General features: G+C 42.2%; 1 protein-coding gene across 1 annotated transcript; it reads left to right on the top strand.

Moving 5' to 3' along the window:
* Positions 1–3590: 3590 nt before the first annotated feature.
* On the top strand, positions 3591–18776 carry LOC125374776 (type-2 ice-structuring protein-like). Its single transcript, XM_048386309.1, has 3 exons — positions 3591–3831; positions 16309–16722; positions 17110–18776. The coding sequence occupies exons 1-3, from the start codon at positions 3756–3758 to the stop codon at positions 17256–17258; spliced, it is 639 nt and encodes a 212-aa protein (XP_048242266.1). The 5' UTR covers positions 3591–3755; the 3' UTR covers positions 17259–18776.
* Positions 18777–23119: the final 4343 nt, after the last annotated feature.

The following is a 23119-nucleotide window of genomic DNA, read 5'->3' as shown; positions in this document are numbered from 1 at the left end:
TTAAAACAATATAACGAATTTAAGATCCAAGTCACTTGTTTCAAATGTGACAACAAGCAATCAAGTCACCATTTGATGTTTAATAATGTCGGAAACAAATAGTGAGTGCTTGAGTTTTGTTAAGCACCTCTGTCTATCATATCTTTCAGCACTATACCCGTTCTCGTCGGTTTCGCCAAAATGGTAAACTTCTAAGTTCTGCATCACTACAGAACACACCCACCAACACATGAACACCCACATTTCCATGCCCCTAATACAGATTCATGATACATCCATGTATGCCCATTCTCGATCTTCCACTGTATAATGTACTTACCGCTTATATTCAGAGATATTAGATTGGTTCGATTCACAAAACGAACATACTGGTATGTTGTGTTAACCGATACTCATGAACGCATCACATGTGACGTCATAGATCCATGACTCGCGATGCACCATTTGTCTCGCGCAGTATTTGCGTGTAAAGTTTGGAAATCACGTGCAGCATATCGTGACAAAATAAAGACACTGTGGTAACACTTGAACGATTATTAGTTTTGTCATTAATTGGTTTACACATTGGAAGCATCTCTTCTTAACGTACATACGTCTCTATATGTTTCTATGGTTCGCGGGGCGGTCGGGTAGCCTAGTGGTTAAAGCGTTCGCCCGTCAAGCCGAAGACCCGGGTTCGATTCCCGACATGGATACAATGTGTGAAGCCCATTTCTGGTGACGCTGAGTATTTCTTAATATTTGCTAGTATTGTGCACAACCATCAGTGGCTGAAGTGATGACGTAAATCCTGCTGGGGTATCATGCAGGAAGCCGAGGTACTGTAAGTCCCCATGATCCCTAGCGAGGTGGCCTAGCTTTGGGTACTGGTGGCCTATAGCCCGTGTTTTAACTCACTCACTCACTCACTCACTTGGTAACTCAGCACCATGGCCGTGCTCATGGGTTTCACCAACGTGGCCAAGTCTGTATTACCTGCGTCACACACGCCGTGATACAGCTGAACCAATGTTCAAAGCGGCGGTAATCCCAACACACGCACGCTTCAAATTATGGACATTTTCTTTACACAACGGTGTAGACCTATATCATACACGAGCCTACATTGTGCATTAGATGTTGGTGTTGAAGGTCACTTATACAGGTTGTTGAGACCTTTAATGATATTCTGTTTACACGCAGGTACATGCCTTAGCCATTTACAACTTTTGTTAAATCTATACAAGCACAGTATGGTCCTAACCGACCAAACGTCATAATCGGGCCTAACCAGAGTTGGTACCCCACGCCCAGCGGATCCCGGAACGGCAAAGGGACACAACTGAGGTAGGTCATCGACTTTCGCAGCACTAAGCCACTGGGCCACCGTGTCCTCACTGGAGGAGATGGAGGAGACTGTTATGTCATAGATCGGGTATCTTATACTTAGGGGTCGGTTGAACCATCAGTTATGATGCGAGACAATTTTGTTTGTTTGTTTGTTTGTTGTTTCACGCCGCACTCAGCAATATTCCAGTTTTATGACGGCGGTCTGTAAATAATCGAGTTTGGACCAGACAATCCAGTGATTGACATCATGAGCATCGATCCACGCAATTGGGACCGATAACATGCAACTACCAAGTCAGCGGCCTGACCACCCGATCCCGCTTTTACGACAAGCATATAGTCGCCCTTTACGGCAAGCATGGGTTGCTGAAGACCTATTCTACCCAGGATCTTCACGGGTCCGAGACAATTTTGAGAACACTTGCTTACTGTAGAACAGATCAACGCAAATGACATACATTACGGAAAAATAGTTCACATAAAGCCTCGGTATACCAACGCTTATATTGGCTAAATGCATCGGCCCCCCAGGCGCACACGAACGCAGATGCAAAGGTCGTTAAGGTGAAAGTAAGTCCCGGGGCATGTAACGTGGAATGTGACAACCGTCAGTTGAACAAGCTGCCAGTTGCACATTCAGTCACTTGTTGACAGATTGAGTCTGTACCGTGATGTCTGTATCTCTCCCACTGAAGTGACCATTTAGTTTACAGTCACAATTTCTCGTCAACTAGGTTATCAATTCAAAATGTACCGTTCTCTGATGACGTCATAATCACATAAAGAACAAGATGCTTCAAAAATGTTTAGTTTTTGTTGATTTTTTTAAAAATTACTTATCTGTGGATCAAATAATTATTTTTTTAATTTTGGGGGAACGCCCATAACACTCGGATATCTCTAGTAACAAGTCTGTGTTTTAAAACGAACCCATTTGTTTTGTCTGTTGAATGATGTTGTTTACGAACGGGTCCGCTGCGGTGACAGTGGGCGAACGTACTTACACTCATCGGCCAAGCTTGCAGCAACTCCTTAAGTTCCGTTTGAGCGCACTGCTCGTAATCCGGAAACAAATGAAACCCTCAATGCTTGGGAAAATATGCTCATCGACAGATTGTATGTGTGCCAGGTTGTCAGTGCTTGTGTAGACTACCTGCTTGAGAACTAAAATCAACTAACTCAAGCTTCGGATGAAGATTCTCTGATAAGGAAATTAACCCTGGAACTTACTTCTCATTGTCTTGCTGGGACGGTAGGGAAGCCAAGTGGTTAAAGCGTTCGCTCGTCACGCTGAAGGTCTGGGTTCGATTCCCCGCATGGGTACAATGTGTGAAGCCCATTTCAGGTGTTCCCCGCCGTGATATTGCTGGAATATTGCTAAAAGCGGCGTAAAACCATGCTCACTCACTGTCTTGCTAAAAGGATACAATAATGACCCAGCTGATCGGATTACAGGTGATTTCTTTTAAGGATGTAGTTTTGTTTGTTTGTTGTGTAAGGCCACACTCGGCAATATTCAAGCTATATGACGGCGATCTGTAAATTATAGGGTCTTGACCAGATAATCTAGTGATTGACATCATGAGCATCGATATACGCAATTGGGATACGATGACATGTATCAACAAAGTCAGCGAGCCTGTCCACCCGATCCCGTTAGTCACCTCTTACCACAAACATGCATGAGTTACTGAAAAATAATTCTAACCAGGGTCTTCACGGGTTTAAGGATGTACTAGTGAGTGGGACGATTCAAAGTTTCAGAACTAACTATCTTTATATATTTCTTGTCATCTGATCATTTCTAGATAAAGTGAATGCTGCAGGAGAATTAATGCCTGACAAGTTTCGTAAATAGTTCAGGCCGTAAAAGACGCAGAAAAACATGATATTTTAGGGGACAAACAAATACAATGTTACAACAGACGAAAACGATTTGTTTTTTAATTTTGACTTTTGTTACATTCCCATTCGATTCCCAAATTGAAACTAATTCCCTGACAGGTAAACTATTTTGGAATGATAACAGAAAACTGGACAATTAATATGCTCAGTAAACAATCGGTCATGATTAAGATTACAGAATTAATTTCCAACATTTCATCCATCTATCATAACAACACTATAGGACAAATCCCTCGAATGAATGCCAGCGAATCCCAACGGGACGGAATAATTTCAAAATCAAATAGAAAACCTAGAACACGTTTTATCCGTGCGCTGGTATACAATGAACAGATCGCCAAAACGGAGCACGACACACCGCTCGACAAACTAGCTCAGCTCTCTTTGGGACAACAGGAGTGTTGACACGGCTGGAGAGGAATTCCGTGAAATGCGCTTGATACAGTAAATACTCGACTGTATCTGTCGGGGAGGGAATTCAACCATCATGAGTTAACTTCATCACTGTAGTCGACATAGTGATGATGAAAATGGATCTATCAGCCGAGTTGTGTCTGTCTTTTGGACTGTTTATTACGCTATTTCTGGGATGCAGGGGTGAGTATTTAAATCGTTAAATGGATATTTAGAGAAGGCGTTTCGTAACATAACAACATGGAGCCTTTCGTCCTAAACACATTGAACATATTTTTGGAAACTGAATTTGAATTCATTTTTATTTTGAAAGAAAATACTTCAAATGTTATGACCCGAGGGTGAGTCAATGTGAGCATTCTTGAGGCTCCGATCTAACTCTATACTTTACACAAACTCACACTTACTAAACTTGCGATCTAGAAAGATGTATGTGTCTGTCTATATTGCATGCCTCACTTGAATATCCGTATATTTGCAGTGTTCGAAATACCTGCCTGCCCGACCGTCCGAGACGGGTTGATTTCAACTCGGGCTGTCAGATTTTCAAATCCCCCTGCCCGACGGTCGGGTTATATTTCATATGTGACAATATTCTAAATATTTCCAGATGATAATCATTAATTCACATGTAAAGATGAATGATAAAATGTAACCAAAAAGAAACCCCGTTAGCTTATCCTGAGAAACATATGATTATAGTGGGCAGGCAGGTTTTGGTCAGGGCTGGCAAGTATTTCAGCTAGCCAGTCCTGTGGTCTGGCTGAAATTTTTGGGAGTTTCATACCCTGATATTTGTCAATTCTTTTTGAAATTTTATTGTAAAAAAACTCCGTGAACTATTTTCAATAGTGTCGGAGAACCTATTACTAATTTTAAATTCATCGAAGTATTGTCTATTAAGAATTGTAATTAAGTAGAAACGCGAAAATCTTAAATAAGACTAATGCCATGACAAAAAGGGTTACTTCCTTCCTTTTCGAATCTGTTTTTAATTTCTGGAATTAGTTCACAGCTTGACAAGAAGGAAGTCAGGATTCAATGTGTGTAGGCATTATAGTTGATGGATCCGCAAAAGTGTGCTGACAAATACACTGGCTATCTAACCAACCCTTTGTTGTGTTAACCTTGATGAACAACAACGTACATGTAGGTTTATGATCAAGTCAAGTTAACGCTCAAGTCCCATGGAGCGAACATTACGTCACACAGGGCGAGGGGTCTTATGTTCATCGAAGTCCGCGTTTTGGTGAGAAGTACTGCCGCTATTGTCGGTCTGTCCGGAAAAGGCGGCTTCTGATGGAGTGTGATATTCAGTGGTAATGCTGTAGAGTAAGTGTGACATATTTATGATATTAGACTAACATCTAATCTCTGAAATGAATATATTTTACAGTAAAACAGTTGTTAAATTATAGTTATGAAATATAATAAAGGAGCCCAGAGACTTTCTTCCTTTTCAGCCTGATACGGCAGTAACCTAGACTTGCCAAACATTATAGACTTGCATGGGCTGTATTGGATATATTTGTTTCAGGGTCTGCATGACAGACTATTATGAATGATACACTAACAGTTTTTCATTATACATTCAATGTTTGGGGGCAATCAGGTTACTGGTCGCGACACTGATCGGTCGAGTAGAAGTAGTGGTAAAAGTGCAATTAAGATATCGTAGTTTGTTTGTTTGTTCTTTAACGCCACACTCAGCAATATTCAAGTTATATGATGGCGGTCTGTAAATAATCGAGTCTGGATCAGGCAATCCAGTGATTGACATCATGATCTTCGATCCACGCAATTGGAATACGATGACATGGACCAACCAAGTCACCGAGTCTGACCACCCGATCTCGTTAGTCGCCTCTTACGACAAGCAAAGTCGCCTTTGCTGAAGACCTATTCTTCCCCGGATCTTCACGGGTTGGATATAGTAGTAGTAGTAGTAGTAGTAGTAGTAGTAGTAGTAGTAAAAGTAGTAGTAGTAGTAGTAGTGGGTGGGTGGGGTGGGAAGGTGACTTGTTTGATGTAAGTCATCATATCCCAAGTGTATACCGATGCTCATGATGTCAATCACTAGACCTCCTGGCTCGATGTTTTAGAGACCACTACAACTGGAATATTGCTGAGTAAAAATAGTAGTTTGTGTTTCATTGTTAAACGCCACACTCAGCATTATTCCAGTTATGTGACAGGTCACCCGCTAGTAACCGCCTCTTAGGGCCAATCATGCATATTAGTAGTAGTAATAATATATAGGATAGTGGTAGTAGTATTAGTAGTAGTAGTATTAGTAGTAGTTACAGCAGCAGTAGCAGCAGCAGCAGTAGTAGTAGTAGTAGTAGTAGTAGCAGCAGTAGCAGTAGTAGTAGCAGTAGTAGATATGCTAGTAAATATATCAGACGTCGGTTTGTGTTGCAGCAGAAGTGGCAGTTCTACGTCATGGTGTTAGTTACTGGTGGGCGAGTGTGTCAGGACTTGTGCTGGTAGAGGTATGAGGAGTTGAAGTTGGTGCGTGTACGATCTAGAAGTATATCAATCTCTTTCAAATCAGATGTTTTACTCCGATACCTTACCTCTCTGCGTAGGATCTGAGGACACCGTCACATAATAGACCCTGAGGGAACTTTAACCGCCCGATCTAAATGAAGACCTCGATTAAGAAATTCGATTTATACAAATGAAAACCCAAATATAATTGTAATTCTCCTTCGACGGTACTCCGTGTTGGGTGTAGATGTCACGACGCGCAGAAACGACAAGGTGTATGAATAAGCCACAATATATTGGAACCGTTATAGTTTTCTACTTTCGGAACTTCTCGGTTTAGTTCGTTTTCGAGATACAGAAATCAGATATACTGGTTTGAATTCTTCGCTTACTCGTACCGAGAATTTAGGATTGGCTGATCAGATCTTATCATAGAGAGGTATCACGTTGGGTCATAAGAGTGAGTGAGTGAGATGGGTTTCACGCCGCTTTTAACAGTATGTTACAGTTATATCACGGCGTGTCAGCTTAATGTGGGAGGAAAGCCCGAAGTGATGCAGGTCTCAGACGTTTACCACTTCGGTGAAACCCCCGAGCACGGGTAAGGTGCTGACAAATTTAGAAACATAATCGGGGTGAACCGGGATTCGAACCCACAATCATAGGTTTCTGGCGTGCCCAAGGGACAGAGAATCGTGGCGCCTTAGACGACTAGGCCACCTGTGCCCCCTGGGGCATAAGATCTGATTTTAATGACATTGAAAGAAGACAGTAGCAGGGGTCGTAGTATAATTCAGTATCAGTATTCAGTCGATACTGGTACAAGTAGTGATATCAAAATCAACTGTAATATAATGATAGTAGAAACGTGTACTAGAAGTACGAGAGGCTTGAAGTAGAAATATTAGTAGAAGTAGTCGTAGAATTAGCAGAAGACGTATTTGTAATGTAGTGATGGTTAAAGTAGTAGAAATAACAATACTAGGCGTAGCAGGAGTTACTTACAGTAAGTATTCACTAGGTGGGGACATATCCCGGATGTCGAATAAGGGGGTGCGCACGAGGTGTACAGCATCACAAGATAGGGTGATAAGGATAAGGAAGCGCAAAAGTTTTTGCGGTATTTCATTGCCAAGTTTCGAATAATTTGGTTATTTCTTGTTTAGTTTCCTCCAGCAAACCTGTGCTTGTCGTAAGAGGCGACTAACGGGATCGGGTGGGCAGGCTGACTGACTTTGTTGTCGTAAGAGGCGACTAACGGGATCGGGTGGGCAGGCTGACTGACTTAGTTGTCGTAAGAGGCGACTAACGGGATCGGGTGGGCAGGCTGACTGACTTAGTTGTCGTAAGAGGCGACTAACGGGATCGGGTGGGCCACCCGCTTTTGCTAACCAAATGTAGTATGTTGGAGGCAGTAAAATTCACTGAGAGAGAATTTTGTTATTTTGGACCCCTCCCTTTTATAAATGACGGATCCGCCCTTGTGTAGCAATATATGTGTTATATGCATAGACATGTTTGTAGGTTGAATAATCACCGCAGATTGCCTCAATGGGACATTCATACGTTGTTGTTCATGTCGGAGTGCCTTGCAATGACCGCCTCTGTAGATACTGTAATATTAATGACGCGTTTACCCATACTGTAGAATACACAGTACACATATGTCGCGATAAGCTGACCCTTTGGTCACGTGTGTGCATGTTGATGGGTGTGGCTCACACTGCCACATTGACTCTCTCAAAGAAACAATTTATCACTCTCAGCCCACGATATAAAGGGAGGTAATGATTAAGAGCCTCTTGACCGACCGCTAAGATAAACACAATTATTAAGACTCGTAAATTATTTAGTCTCTGTATTACAGGTCTGTTTGCTCGGGAAACTTTCGCAACGGATATTAATATGAGTCAGTTACAAACAATGTTTATGAGATGGGTCAAGTCTACGTTCATCCGGTAAAATCTATCTCCATATTTTTGGTTATAATCGTTGATGTACATTTCACTTTCCTTTTCACTTCCGTCTTGGCATCTTTCCAAATTAGACTGCAAGTGCGAAGACACGCCCTTGTGTAACATGACGTGTTGTGTATAAAGAAAGGAATATTCACACTACATTTCTCAAGATTCGAATTACATTATTATAGGAGCAAGGAAGCTTTTACTTGTAGGATGAATTTTAATAAAAGCAGATTAAAAAATAAAAACGCTAAAAAGATGTAAGAAATAAATTCATTTATCGTTAAGCAGCTTAAACGGTCACTGTTAATATACCATCAATATAATAATGGTTACAAGTTAAATCTGTGTCTTTCCGTTACCTCTGATTGCATATAACTGTCACCATGGTAATATCCCTTTTGTTCATTCCTGTTGTTTGAAAGTGACTTTTCAAAATGTCATTCTTCTTTAGAAATACCAAGAATTAGTTTAAAAGAATAATATGTATAACCTAATGCCATATTTGCATATTGACAAAAAGCGTTATGAAATTAATTAATACCACCCGCTTGCATTTGATGGTGACAAAAATACTGGAGTAGTTTGCATACGTTGTTCTACAGATAATTGCAATTTCTAAGTTTGATTTGCTTATATTTCCGTGCACTTTTACAAGTCTAATTTCAATGGAAGTTCATATAATACACCATAAAATGGGTTTTACACATTGTACCCATGTGGGGAATCGAACCCGGGTCTTCGGCGATGAGCGAACGCTTTAACCACTAGTCTACCCCCACCGACCCCTTAAAGTATAATAAGAATGGCATACCCGACTCTGATAAGCATGTTATATATAGACATTTTGAACATGAAAACTTGAAATAATTCGCATTCGCAGCTACCCGTGGAGTGTGTGCACATTATAAGTCATGACAGTCCAACACGTTGCTATGACTATATGCAAATCTATGATGAAATAGCTCAGGCAGATAACGGACCGAGGTACTTGAAAAAATGCATTGTTATCGTATTTCCTCGATTTTCGAGGGAAACTCCGCCGTCTTTCAACATTAACTCCAATAAGACATTTAATATAAGTCGGGGGCTTGTTCTAGTCAAGGATAAGGCATGGTCTGTTCAATTTGGTCCGCGCTCATGTGTTAATATTCATAGAATACAGGACGATGCACCCATTTTAATTTGTTTTCAAACAATGCAACATTCAATATTCAAACTTGAATAAGCCCTGATATCAGAAGTTAGGATGGATTCTGTGCGGTGTCATTTGGCCAAATACGTATCAATCATATACATGTATAGTACTAGCATCTGCCATGGAATTAATTGCAAAGGACAAATATATGTTACCATGGCAACATGTAGGGGACAATATGGCTGTGTACATTAACACCCGCAGTGTAGCGCCAGGCACGTGTCTCCATAGTGACGTGTGTAAGATGCATACGGTATACCAGATGTCCAGCACTGTATGTCGTGTTTATTATCATACTGCCAGTTTGTTGTTGATTAATTGTATGGAACAAATCAGCTGTATCAATTTAATTGGGAGATATTTACGTGGAGAATGTATATATTTGCAAGGGTATCATTTGTACCCACGTCTTCCCGAGGCTTTTACTTTTAAAGTCCAGTTTCCACCCTTGCCGAACTAGGCTGGTATTATGAAGTTATATTTTGGCTGGACTAACATCCATGCATAGTCCAATCAAAATCGCACAACGAAATCGAAATCCGGTTCGTAAAATGTCGTGCAGATTTCTGTCGATTGCAGGATTTGCAAAGCATGTGCACCGCCAACTCGTCGTCAACAGATATTTTCCAAGTTTTTTCATGTTTTTAATCAAGGTGCTCACGTGATTTGATGCACTTCGCTATGTAAGACCCGTTTTATCACAATATAGATCTTGATTATCGATCAGATCGTCTTGACTTGGCGCCGCCATTTTGTTAGAAACAAATGCAAGTGATACGAGAGGTGGAATCTGATTGGTCCATATGAGAAGCTGAGTAGGGACATAACTCGTAATAACCACTGGTGGCGCAACGATCGAGCCCAGGAATTCCAGCCTAGTTCTGTATCGAACCCGGATCTCATGCACTGACTTAAAAATACATGTGCAATATCGAATTTGCATTTTCATGTTTGCTTTAATCTCTTAAGAAAGATCTAGGTTCGATCCTCCACATGGGTATAATGTATTAATTACATTTTGGGTTCCCCGCGATCCCACCACAGTAATGTTTATAGAATATTGCTAAAACCTCCTCCCCTCCCTCTCTCCCTCCCTTATTCACTCACTCACTCACAAGTTCTCAAGATATCCGACCAGCCGGGGAAACATGAAATATTATATTTAAGAATAATTAATGTAGAAAAATACATGAATACATGACTGCATCTTTAACAATAATATCCGAATGGCCCTTTGAGAAGGTGTTCTGATTGTATAATTGTACATGTACAATTCCCCGTGGTGATTGCAGGTAAGCAAAGCAACCTATGCTTGTCAGAAGAAGTGGATGGTCAGCATGTATCATCAACTCTATCGTTCGTGATATCAATCACTGGTTTGCCTGGTCCAGATTCGATCGTTTACAGGCTGCCCCTCATATATAGATGGAATATTGCCGACTGTGACGTTAAACAACATATAAGCATACATTCTACCATGGATTTGGAATTTACTCGTCTCTTATTGGTCAATCAGAGGCTATTAAATCACAATAAACCCCCTCTGATTGAAACAGCTGGTTTAACGACCGCATCACCGCGGAAGCTAATATTCATAGAATAGTATTTTTTTCAGTCATTGTCGGTAGGCATATTTAAATAATTATATCTACAATTACATGTTACAAAATGCACAGACGCGGTTACTACAATATTCAAAGGATGTGTAGCAATACATTTCGTGCAGAAAACACGATAGAAATCTACAAAGGGAATGTATTTATTTTTTGGCGCTTTTGTATATACAACTGTGACGTCATATCGTTTGCGTCACCGCGCTCAATTTAACATTTGAAACCTCACGCTGTGCGTTCGGTTCCAAATTCAATTTAGCGCGGGTAAATCTACGTGTAATATAACCTAGCTCTACATTGAAAACACAGTATGTTTATCTCCTAAATATCACATTTGTGTTATAAAATAGGACGTGGCATTGTCATGTCTGCCTGTAATAAAACAAGATAAGACATTTTATGAATGTTCGAAATTGTGTTTCATGTATTTATCAAATATCAAATATGTATATAGCTGCTTTGCAAGCACCTGGTATCATGCGGTCCATGATAACAGTCTATATGCAGGCATGCTAATATCGTGACAACCACACAACACGCAAGGGAAGTCTTTGACGTATGTCTATATCAGAGGAGGAAATTCGCGCATGCTTCTGAGATAACAATTAATCCATAAATGCTCTTTATTTATATATTGCATGAACAAGGATTTAAAACAACATCAAAGTAGAATATATTGCTGGAATGTGTGACTGGGGGACGTCTCAGATCGGATTTGTCAGACGACATGCTGTATCATGAAATGTTTCAAGGTTTATAAACTACCCTCCGTCCCGTGGGGATCCTGGGTTAGAATTGATCCCCATCAACCTAAGCTGGTCGTAGGGGACGAGCAAGTGGATCGGGTGGCCAGTGCATGTCATCGCATCCGATGGTGTGGCTCGGTGCTCATGATATCAATCACTGAAATCTGGCCCAAACTCGAACGTACAACTAGAATAGTTCTTAATGCGACGTTAAACAACAAATACAAACATAACAAAATAGCCAGGTAACTATTTTTGTATTTGTTTTCCCAGAACGCATTATTCTAATTCGTTAACAACCAGGGTGCCGTTGCACAAAGCGATGTTAGCGCTAAGGTGATCTTAACGCCCATACATTAACACAGACTTACGACAGTTGTAGCGCTAAGCTATAGGTTGTTTCTACAACGTCACGTGGTCCCCGTTCCACAAAGCGACCGTGATGTTTCGACTGTCGTAAGTCTATGTTAAAGTATGGGAGTTACGATCATTTTAGCGCTACGATCGCTTTATGGAACAGAGCCCAGGACAGCATATATTAGAAAGGGCGGTGTTTCTTCTGCTACTACCCTGGCAATCAAACAATTAATTCCAAAGCCGGATTTTAGAGCGGATATAACCTAAATATATGTATCGCCCTGAAAAGCATATCACGTTCACGCGGACCCCTTTAGATAACCCACACGATGAGGAAAACCCGAACTTGTATGACCTAAAAAAATATTTTATATTAATTGGTGTCCAACAATAAATAAATTGTTGATTTATATCCGATTTACGCGGTCATTATTGTCTGAATAACAATGAAGTAAGTCGGATACATGTATTGTTAAGTGCTGTATAAAGCATTTCTGCTTTTTCTCCGTCGTCATGTACAGTGTATTTGTCAAGGGACTAAACTCATGAATTGTCGGCGGTATAAACCGAAACATCAGCAACATGGAATACCGAATACGGATGTTTTAAAGAAATAATGTTGTGTTTATTTTTTCAGCTTTCAAACGTTAAACTTGTATGTTTATGTGAGTTAATTTAGTAAAAAATACCAAATGTTTGGATTAGTCACGCGACTCCAGACACAAACAGAGATACCAATTTAACAATGAATCGATGCACACTACATAGACATACAGATAGAATCAGTCATTTCATTACCATTTTGATATTTTCTATATGTTTTTCTTATCACGGAGTTACGATGTAGGGATCTATGGCTTTGGGAACATTTTAATGTTATTACACGTAATTAATATCAATCAGTGTTTAGGTAATACTAAACACTATTCCTAAAGTATGTCATTTAGCCCTGAGGTACTCTAAGCGTGAGGTGAAATGGGGTTTACCGTCGCGTAGCGACGTGCATGCATGCACGTGTGTGTGTGTGTGTGTGCGTGTGTGCGTGCGTGCGTGCGTGTGTGTGTGTGTGTGGCTGCTTGTACTAGTCCGGAGTGATGCCGATTTATAGTGCTAGGCCACTGAAATCAAATGCCGCAGTTTAACATGAATACCCCACTCAGACACTGCATACTGACTCCGAGCCGAACAGTCCTTGTTTTAGCCCTTTATGCCGAGCGCCAGACAGGGTAACAACAAGAACCTTCTTTTAACGTCTTTTGGTATGACGCGGCCGGGGATCGAACCGGTCTCCGGGCGGACGCTCTACAACTAGACCACGGAGGCGGTCTCTAAGGATGTAGATTCAAATACGGTCGTAAGATTTACATAAAAGAAAGTACACACTTGAAAATTAAATTTGACCAACAAATTACAAACGTTTTAAAACGTTACTTGGCAGAAAACAGTCACCGAAACACAACATATCAGAGGAGGAAATTCGCGCATACGACTGAGATAACGATTAATCCATTATTGTCATTATTTACATATTGCATGAACAAGGATATAAAACAACCCTCCGTCCACCATAATCCCGTGGGTATTCCGGGTTAGAATTGATCCCCAGCAACCTAAGCTGACGAGCAAGTGGATCGGGTGGTCAGTGTGTGTCATCGCACCCGAAGGCATGGCTCGTTGCTCATAATATCAATCACTGATATCAGATCCAAACTCGAACATACAGCTGGAATAGAACTGCGTGTGGCGTAAAACAACAAACACAAACAAAACAAAATAGCCAGGTAAGGATTTCTGTATGATGCCCCGGAAGGCACAATACTTATTCCATTTGATGTCAGTCAGGGCGTACAGAGAAGATAGTGTCTGATGCCAGTCAGGGCGTATAGAGAAGATAGTGTCTGATGTCAGTCAGGGCGAATGGGGAAGATAGTGTTTAATGTCAGTCAGGGCGTATGGGGAAGATAGTGTTTAATGTCAGTCAGGGCGTATAGAGAAGATAGTGTCTGATGCCAGTCAGGGCGTATAGAGAAGATAGTGTCTGATGTCAGTCAGGGCGAATGGGGAAGATAGATTTAATGTCAGTCAGGGCGTATGGGGAAGATAGTGTTTAATGTCAGTCAGGGCGTATAGAGAAGATAGTGTCTGATGCCAGTCAGGGCGTATGGGGAAGATAGTGTTTAATGTCAGTCAGGGCGTACAGAGAAGATAGTGTCTGATGCAAGTCAGGGCGTATGGGGAAGATAGTGTTTAATGTCAGTCAGGGCGTACAGAGAAGATAGTGTCTGATGCCAGTCAGAGCGTATGGGGAAGATAGTGTTTAATGTCAGTCAGGGGGTATAGAGAAGACAGTGTCTGATGCCAGTCAGGGCGTATGGGGAAGATAGTGTTTGATGTCAGTCAGGGCGTATAGAGAAGATAGTGTCTGATGCCAGTCAGGGCGTATGGGGAAGATAGTGTTTAATGTCAGTCAGGGCGTACAGAGAAGATAGTGTCTGATGCCAGTCAGGGCGTATGGGGAAGATAGTGTTTAATGTCAGTCAGGGCGTATAGAGAAGATAGTGTCTGATGCCAGTCAGGGCGTATAGAGAAGATAGTGTCTGATGCCAGTCAGGGCGTACAGAGAAGATATTGTCTGATGCCAGTCAGGGCGTATGGGGAAGATAGTGTTCTAATGTCAGTCAGAGCGTATAGAGAAGATAGTGTCTGATGTCAGTCAGGGCGTATAGAGAAGATAGTGTTTAATGTCAGTCAGGGCGTATGGGGAAGATAGTGTTTAATGTCAGTCAGGGCGTATGGGGAAGATAGTGTCTGATGCCAGTCAGGTCGTATAGAGAAGATAGTGTCTGATGTCAGTCAGGGCGTATGGGGAAGATAGTGTTTAATGTCAGTCAGGGCGTATGGGGAAGATAGTGTTTAATGTCAGTCAGGGCGTATAGAGAAGATAGCGTCTGATGCCAGTCAGGGCGTATGGGGAAGATAGAGTTTTCAATGTCAGTCAGGGCGTATGGAGAAGATAGTGTCTGATGCCAGTCAGGGCGTGTAGAGAAGATAGTGTTTAATGTCAGTCAGGGCGTATGGGGAAGATAGTGTTTAATGTCAGTCAGGGCGTACGGGGAAGATAGTGTCTGATGCCAGTCAGGGCGTATAGAGAAGATAGTGTCTGATGTCAGTCAGGGCGTATGGGGAAGATAGTGTTTAATGTCAGTCAGGGCGTATGGGGAAGATAGTGTTTAATGTCAGTCAGGGCGTATTGAGAAGATAGTGTCTGATGCCAGTCAGGGCGTATGGGGAAGATAGAGTTTTCAATGTCAGTCAGGGCGTATAGAGAAGATATTGTCAGATGCCAGTCAGGGCGTATGGGGAAGATAGTGTTTAATGTCAGTCATAGCGTACAGAGAAGATAGTGTCTGATGCCAGTCAGGGCGTATAGGGAAAATAGTGTTTGATGTCTGTCAGATCGTATAGGGAAAATAGTGTTTGATGTCAGTCAGAGCGTATAGAGAAGATAGTGTTTGATGTCAGTCAAGACGTATAGGGAAGATAGTGTTTGATATCAGTCAGGACGTATCGGGAAGATAGTGTTTGATATCAGTCAAGACGTATAGGGAAGATGTTGTCTGATGTCTGCCAGGGTGTATTGGGTGGATAGTTCGTGGTCATGTATTACTATTTCTTGTCGTTGATTGGCATAATGCGCTTCGTTCCACGCAACTGGGATACGATGACATGCATCAGACAAGTCAGCGAGCCTGACCACCCGATCCCGCTAGTCGCCTTTTACGGCAAACATTGGTTGATGAAGACTTATTCTATGCCGAATCTTCGCGGGTCTATAAATCTCTTCCTGCATTGACACCCTCTCATGTGTTTGAATTTATCCATCCGTATACGCAAACATTACGCTCCAAACATCAATATCGCTTGACTGCAGCAGCTTATAAACTGAAGTACGTTGGTCTACGATCATTCCTCAATACAGCTTGTGTCTTTGGAAGGGTGTTCCATGCAGCCTACAGGCGCTGGCAATGTGGACACATTCAAACCCAGACTTACAACATATGTATCTTCTTTGTATTACTCCCCACAACACCTGTTGTTGTCCAGTCTCCCCTCATGTGTATGTTCATGTATCAAGTATATGCTTTTTGTCCACACGGTAGTACCTTGAGCAACCCTTGCCCTGGAATGGCGCATAACTACTTACAGGTTGTAGTAGTAGTAGTAGTAGTAGTAGTAGTAGTAGTAGTAGTAGTGTTTTGTTGTTGTTGTTGTTATTATTATTATTATTATTCCAGGTGTTTGCCCGTCTGTTAACTGGGTTGAGAAGAACAACATGTGCTATCTGTTCCAAGCTACGGCAGTTTCTCTCCCTGATGCAGAAGCGTCATGCGCAGAAAGTGGCGCAAACATTGCTTCAATCAAAAACACTGAAGTAGCTTATTTCGTCAAGTCGTTGTTCACATCCAGCAGTGATATGAGGACGGTGTGGTCGCGCTACCTGCTGATGAGAGGCGACGGGGACGCGTATGTAACGACAAGACAACAGAACGTTTCAGACTGTACCGGATGCAATTCTCTAAAATCCTCATTCATTGGACAAGGGATGAATGCATCGTGCATTGTGATTGGTTCAATAACTGCATCTTCAGCTACGTGGAATACAGCGGACTGTTCCGCAGTGCATCAAGTGATATGTGAGAAAGCATCAGGTACATGTCAATTGGGAAATTGGGCAGCAGGGGATCGTGAAAAACACAGTTTTTTGTGATATTTATGAAACATGGATGTTTTGGTTAAGTTACAATCCCGAAGCGCAGTGACTTTCTCCACATAACAGACTAGCTTGGCAAAAGAACAGACGTGTATTTATTTGTATATGACTGTTCTCATAGACTGTGTACGCCTTGTAGTTTTCTCTACAAATATGTGCTATTAACACCTTCTGTAAGGAAGAGTCTCTCAAAGGTCTGTCCATTACTCAAGCTGTTGGTTATTTATAAATACCGACTGACAGACATACAGATAGAGAGAGCGAGAGCGAGAATAGGTAATAATTTTTAAGGATGTGATTAAAATGAATTTTTTTCATCTTTCAGTATTCAGTAACCTGGCAATTAAGGATATCGCCGCCATAGCCTGTCTAGCGTTCCTCGTCGTAAGTTTCATCATTGTCATCACCATCGACCTCTTGAAGAACCCCGTGCCTGAAGACAGGAGGCGGATCTTAGAGGACCGGAACCTGTAGACAGCGCATGCTGGGAGAACCCCGTGCCTGAAGACAGGAGGCGAATTTTAGAGGGCCGGACCTGTAGACAGTGCATGCTGGAGAACCCCGTGCCTGAAGACAGGAGGCGTATCTTAGAGGACCGGAACCTGTAGACAGTGCATGCTGGGAGAACCCCGTGCCTGAAGACAGGAGGCGGATCTTAGAGGACCGGAACCTGTAGACAGTGCATGCTGGGAGAACCCCGTGCCTGAAGACAGGAGGCGGATCTTAGAGGACCGGAACCTGTAGACAGTGCATGCTGGGAGAACCCCGTGCCTGAAGACAGGAGGCGGATCTTAGAGGACCGGAACCTGTAGACAGTGCATGCTGGGAGAACCCCGTGCCTGAAGACAGGAGGCGGATCTTAGAGGACCGGAACCTGTAGACAGTGCATGCTGGGAGAACCCCGTGCCTGAAGACAGGAGGCGGATCTTAGAGGACCGGAACCTGTAGACAGTGCATGCTGGCAGAACCCCGTGCCTGAAGACAGGAGGCGGATCTTAGAGGACCGGAACCTGTAGACAGCGCATGCTGGGAGAACCCCGTGCCTGAAGACAGGAGGCGGATCTTAGCGGACCGGAACCTGTAGACAGTGCATGCTGGGAGAACCCCGTGCCTGAAGACAGGAGGCGGATCTTAGCGGACCGGTACCTGTAGACAGTGCATGCTGGGAGAACCCCGTGCCTGAAGACAGGTGGCGGATCTCAGAGGAAAACTTCCTTACATCGTGACATCAGTCATTACTTGAAGTCATCATAAAATCCCTGATTGTGGCAGTGGAGCATTGCTAATTTTTAGTTTTGTCGAACGATTATTAACACATTTCTGAGATGCAATGTAAACCGGAGACTAAGACTGTGATATATGTTAGACATTTACGTTTGTGTATAGGAATTACTCGGGCATGTTCGAGACAAGAAGTTTTATCCGAAGTCTCCTCCTGATAGGTCGCTTCCAAGTGGAAGTTATGCATATCTTCACTGAAAAAAAACTAGGGATCATGAATATTTTGGGGGATATTTTTTGTAGTAAGGACTGGGCACACAAGCTCATAGAAAACACCCACTAAATATTCATGATCCCAAATTTGTTTGTGAAGCACGAAAGAGAACAGAAGAAGTCTTTCATAGGGAGATCTTTTGACAGTTTGGCGTGAACTGCCGAGTAACTTCGACACATCCGGGCGTAAGATAACGCAGAAGACATGAAAGCAATGGATGATCAATGGAACACTATCGATACATTGCAGATGGTGCAGCGTTATATTCCTTGTTGAAGTTTCAGTGTTCGTGTTTGACGATATTTGATTGCCCGATTGAATGAATGAGTGATTGATTGAATGATGTTTAAGGAGTAATCCTAACTCTAATCAAGCTACATTCCTTGTAGGTTACATTCGGCAACCATTTTGTCCACCGTATCCTCAATCCTCAGCTGTTTGTGATTGTGTATTGTGTGCATTATGTTATTCGTTTTATACACTTTGCATTGTACTTGGAAATGCTTTCGCGTCGTGTGTTGATCTACACTGTCCTGTGCCCTGAAACACTGAGTTAGTTACGTGATATTTCTGTGACAAGTCAAAAATACTTAGTCCCGCTTTGATTCAGTATCATCGGGGTATAGTTGATAAAGCGCCTGCACTGAGAGAGAAAGTCGGTGGTTTGATCCTCCAACCGAGTCAAACCAAAAGACGTTAAACGATGGTACGTTATTTTTACCCTGCCTGGCACTCTAGGAAAACGACAACACTCCCGACTTAACTGCAGGGCGAAAGAAAGTATACACCCATGTTTGATGGTAACTAATATGAAACAAACACAAAATGGTGTGACGTATTTCATAAAGGTTTCATAGTTGTGTTTTGTACATTAAGTTTGCCGGGTTTCGACGACTGTTTTGACTGTTTTTGATAGTAATGTTTTGATAACGTTTGTAATGTTTTGGACAAATCTAATATTCAATTGTACAATTTCTTTTGCCCGACAGTTTAGTACAAGCAGACACACACGTCGCAATGTGGGTTAAATAATCCTTAACACGACGTTAAACCCAATTTCACTTAACCTTACCCCATCGTTGTAGGCATCATCATCATCATCATCACCATCATTTCACCTGACACTCACCAAAAGGACTGGAGTATGAGTTGCAGTTTAAGGCAGTGAAAGCTGTGTAGAGTTGCTTCCCTTAGCTTACGCTGATATTGGATTTTTTCCCAGATTCGCCATGATTTTCATCCTTGCCGACATCAGACGCATGGTGTCACCAAGGTGGTAAGCGTTTACTTCGAGCTGTCCTCCGACACCAAGCTGACACGGCGTGATAAACATAAGATACTGTGAAACTCTTGTAACAAAAGATACCACTCCGCTCAAAGCAACCCATGCTTGTCGTAAGAGGCGACTAACGGGATCGGGTGGTCAGGCTCGCTGTCTTGGTTGTCATCGATCCCAATTGCGTGGATCGATGCTCGTGATATCAATCACCGGATTGTCTGGTCCAGACTCGATTATTTAATGATCGCCGTCATATAGCTGGAATATTGCTGAGTGCGGCGTTAAACAACAAACAACAAACACTCGGCTCAATGTCATTAAAATGTTATATATTACACCTCAATGCGTAAAGATCTGAAGACACTTTCAAGGAAACAGAGTTCAACCTGTTATGACCATGAATGATAACGATCGCGCCATTATACCATGTATATTGTTCTGTTGATTTACACATCCATTTCTTGTTTCAAGAACTTAGCATCCTTCATTTAAGCTGGGTTCATGTCGCCCAGGGTTCAACTATCGTCAGTATCAATGGAGTCATCATAGCTTCACGCAGAGAGGTATTGTGGCCGAGTAGAGATCTGATTTGAATGAGAGTGGCGCTCGTCTCGCCTCGTCGCAAGTACTGGCAGGAATCCATATTGCTTCTGTCTTCAAATCAAAGTGTTAACTCAATCAACACGTCTTCAAAACGGCTGTCGTGTTGTATGAACTATATACGGCGGGATTTGGATTTATGTGATTACAGTAAATTCACGCAACATAACTACCCTGTTGATACCCGGGGTATTATGTTGTTAGAAGCCGGGTGTACCCGGGTGTGATGTTGGCACCTTTTATCGACACATGTGATTGAAGCGTCTCGAAAATCTCTGTTTTTCTGTCAACTCAAATACAGGGGCAGTCAATTCACATTCACGAGATTCTTAGGACATGACATGTATAGGTATAATTATAGAAACGTTTAAACCTACATGGTTGTTGAAGACACAATGCCATTTAGAAAGTGGTCAAATGTAACAAATGTTGTATTTGGGATAAAACTTTCTTAGTAAAATACAGATTCTCGTACTTTTTGGGGTTGAGTTCCGTCCGAGATTCGAACCCACCTAGTTCGCCACCTATTCGCAGCACACATGGTTATTCTTTAGGTGGCATCAGAAACTGTAATATTGATGAAGACATGGAGGATTTCAACTACTGATTCTGCGACGCGCCTTTATTAAGCGAGTGCTTGCCAATGACAACATGACGAGTTCGGGAGTAAAGAAACTTACATTCGGAATTTAATACCCAGCGGAACTTAATTGCAAAGGCGCAACAGGACCCTTCGTAAAACTGCACGTTGTTATTTCTTTTGATGAAGACGTCACTGCACTACTTCATTAAAGGGGCGGTCGGGTAGCCTAGTGGTTAAAGCGTTCGCTCGTCACGCGGAAGACCCGGGTTCGATTCCGGACATGGGTACAATGTGTGAAGCCCATTTCTGGTGTCCCCCGCCGTGATACTGCTGGAATATTGTTAAATGCGGCGTAAAACCATACTCACTTACTTCGTTTAATAATACTCCAACCCTCAGTTGCCCCTCCGGCGCTGCTATAATCAGCCCGCGTAATCATCAGATGCCAATCAGCGCTGAACACAAGACAAACCATTAGAAATTATAATCCATAATATGCAATTTTTGAATCCGCAAAGTTGGAGTGTTGTTGCTCTTTAAATCATCCCACGAAATTACGGAAAGTTGATGCAAACAATAAAAAGTTCCCCGTGAAGATCCGGGTTAGAATAGGTCTTCAGCAACCCATGCATGCTTGACGTAAGAGGTGACTAACGGGATTGGGTCGTCAGGCTTGCTGACTTGGTTGATGCATGTCATCGTATCCCTATTGTTCAACTGTCAATCACAGGAAAGCTTACATTGTATGTCATTGTAATTGTCACCTAAAAAAACCTCTACATATCTAATTAAAGTAATTCATTTTTCTTTTAAAGAGAGGTAATAATAACCGCAAATGAAAGAAAGAAATGAAAGATTGTTCTTAGAAAGTTGACAAAGGGGGGTAACTCTTGTAGCTCTACTGCCGGTTGTTGATTGATAAAGACCTTCCCAAACTGCATCCGTTGTTTTGAGCTTGTTACTTGAGGAATTTGTAGCTTCGCCTGTGCGGGTATATTACCGGACACGGTTGCCCTGTCATCGACTGTTCTAATTACATTTTGGATGCGCAACGACGCTTGACACGTGCCTTGAAAATACACATAGGCTATATTTCAATGACAATTTTCCAACATCTTCGCGAGGCAAGGGAGTTAACTGACTATAAAAGTCCAGTTTCCACCCTTGCCTAACTAGGCTGGAATTATGGAGTTATATTTTGGCTTGACTAACGAGTCTATGTATAGTCCAATCCAAATTGCGCTACGAAATTGACATTCTCACGTGATTTGATGCACTTCGCGAAATTAGACACACTTTATCGATCAGATTGTCTTCACTGGGCGACGCCAGTCTGTTTGAAGTAAATGGAAGTGATATGAGAGGTGGAATCTGATTCGTCAATAGTAGAGACATAGAAGGGACATAACTCATAATACGCACTGGTGGCGCTACGATGGAGCCCAGAAATTCCTGTCTTGTTCGGCCAGGCTGGACATTGGACTTTTACAGTCGGTAAACTCTTTTGCCTCGGGTAAGCTGTTTTTCGTTGTGCTGTCTTGTGTAGTTTTGAAATACTTGTGAAGCGTGAACGTCAGGATTTTATTTCTTTGGAAAGTTTGTAATTCATAGATTGAATTATGTGATGTAGTTACACGTGATTTACACGATACACTTTTGCCAACGACGTTGGAGGGATTTTATACCAGTTTCGAGAAATCCTTCTCCTGGCTGTCAAAAAGTTCCCAACAGCTGCTCTGACGTCATCGTTCGAGTCGAAATGGGTTTCGGCTTGAGCTTCCTTCGTGTGTGGAAACAGTGAGTGAGTTTGGTTTTATGCCGCTTTTAGCAATATTCCAGCAATATCACGGCGGGGGACACAAGAAATGGGATTCACAGATTGTACCCATGTGTGGGAACCGATGGAAGTTTCATGAAGCCAGATCAGGAGAATAAGGTGGGGGCTCAAGGAGTTCTGATCGGTTGATTCATTTCATTGCTACTCAATCATACACTTGATTTGGATCTACTTCGTAGGAACACTTCGAGTGAATCATATATACATAGCAGTTTTGATAAACATTGCTCTGTAAATCGTTTAACGGATCCAAGTATTTTGATAAACATTGCTTTGTAAATAGCCTAACGGACCGAAGTCCTATTTTTCCGAGTAAATTAACGGTATATATTAAATTAGCAGAGGGTTATTTGATTTTTACAAACAACAGGCGGGTGATGTGCGGAAGCCTAGTTGTTAGAGGCGGTCTCGACGAAGGCCGGAGTTGAGTTCCAATTCGTGTGTTCCCCATCGTGATATGGCTGGAATATTGCAAAAAACGACGTAAAACTACATCCACTCACTCGTCGCCCAAACCTAAGCCCTGATACACTCCACATAC

The sequence above is a fragment of the Haliotis rufescens genome, unplaced genomic scaffold, assembly GCF_023055435.1.
Source record: "Haliotis rufescens isolate VD_foot unplaced genomic scaffold, xgHalRufe1.0.p SCAF_6, whole genome shotgun sequence".
Taxonomy (NCBI): Eukaryota; Metazoa; Mollusca; class Gastropoda; order Lepetellida; family Haliotidae; genus Haliotis; species Haliotis rufescens.
Note: the sequence above shows the minus strand (reverse complement) of the source record. Positions and strands in the feature narration are given on the sequence as shown.

Bases quoted from the DNA above. Each gene is read 5' to 3' on its own strand.
- LOC125374776 (XM_048386309.1), top strand. From the start codon at position 3,756: ATGATGAAAATGGATCTATCAGCCGAGTTGTGTCTGTCTTTTGGACTG. The intron at 3,832-16,308 runs GTGAGTATTTAA...TTATTATTCCAG, and splicing joins GCTATTTCTGGGATGCAGGG to GTGTTTGCCCGTCTGTTAAC. The intron at 16,723-17,109 runs GTACATGTCAAT...TTCATCTTTCAG, and splicing joins GATATGTGAGAAAGCATCAG to TATTCAGTAACCTGGCAATT.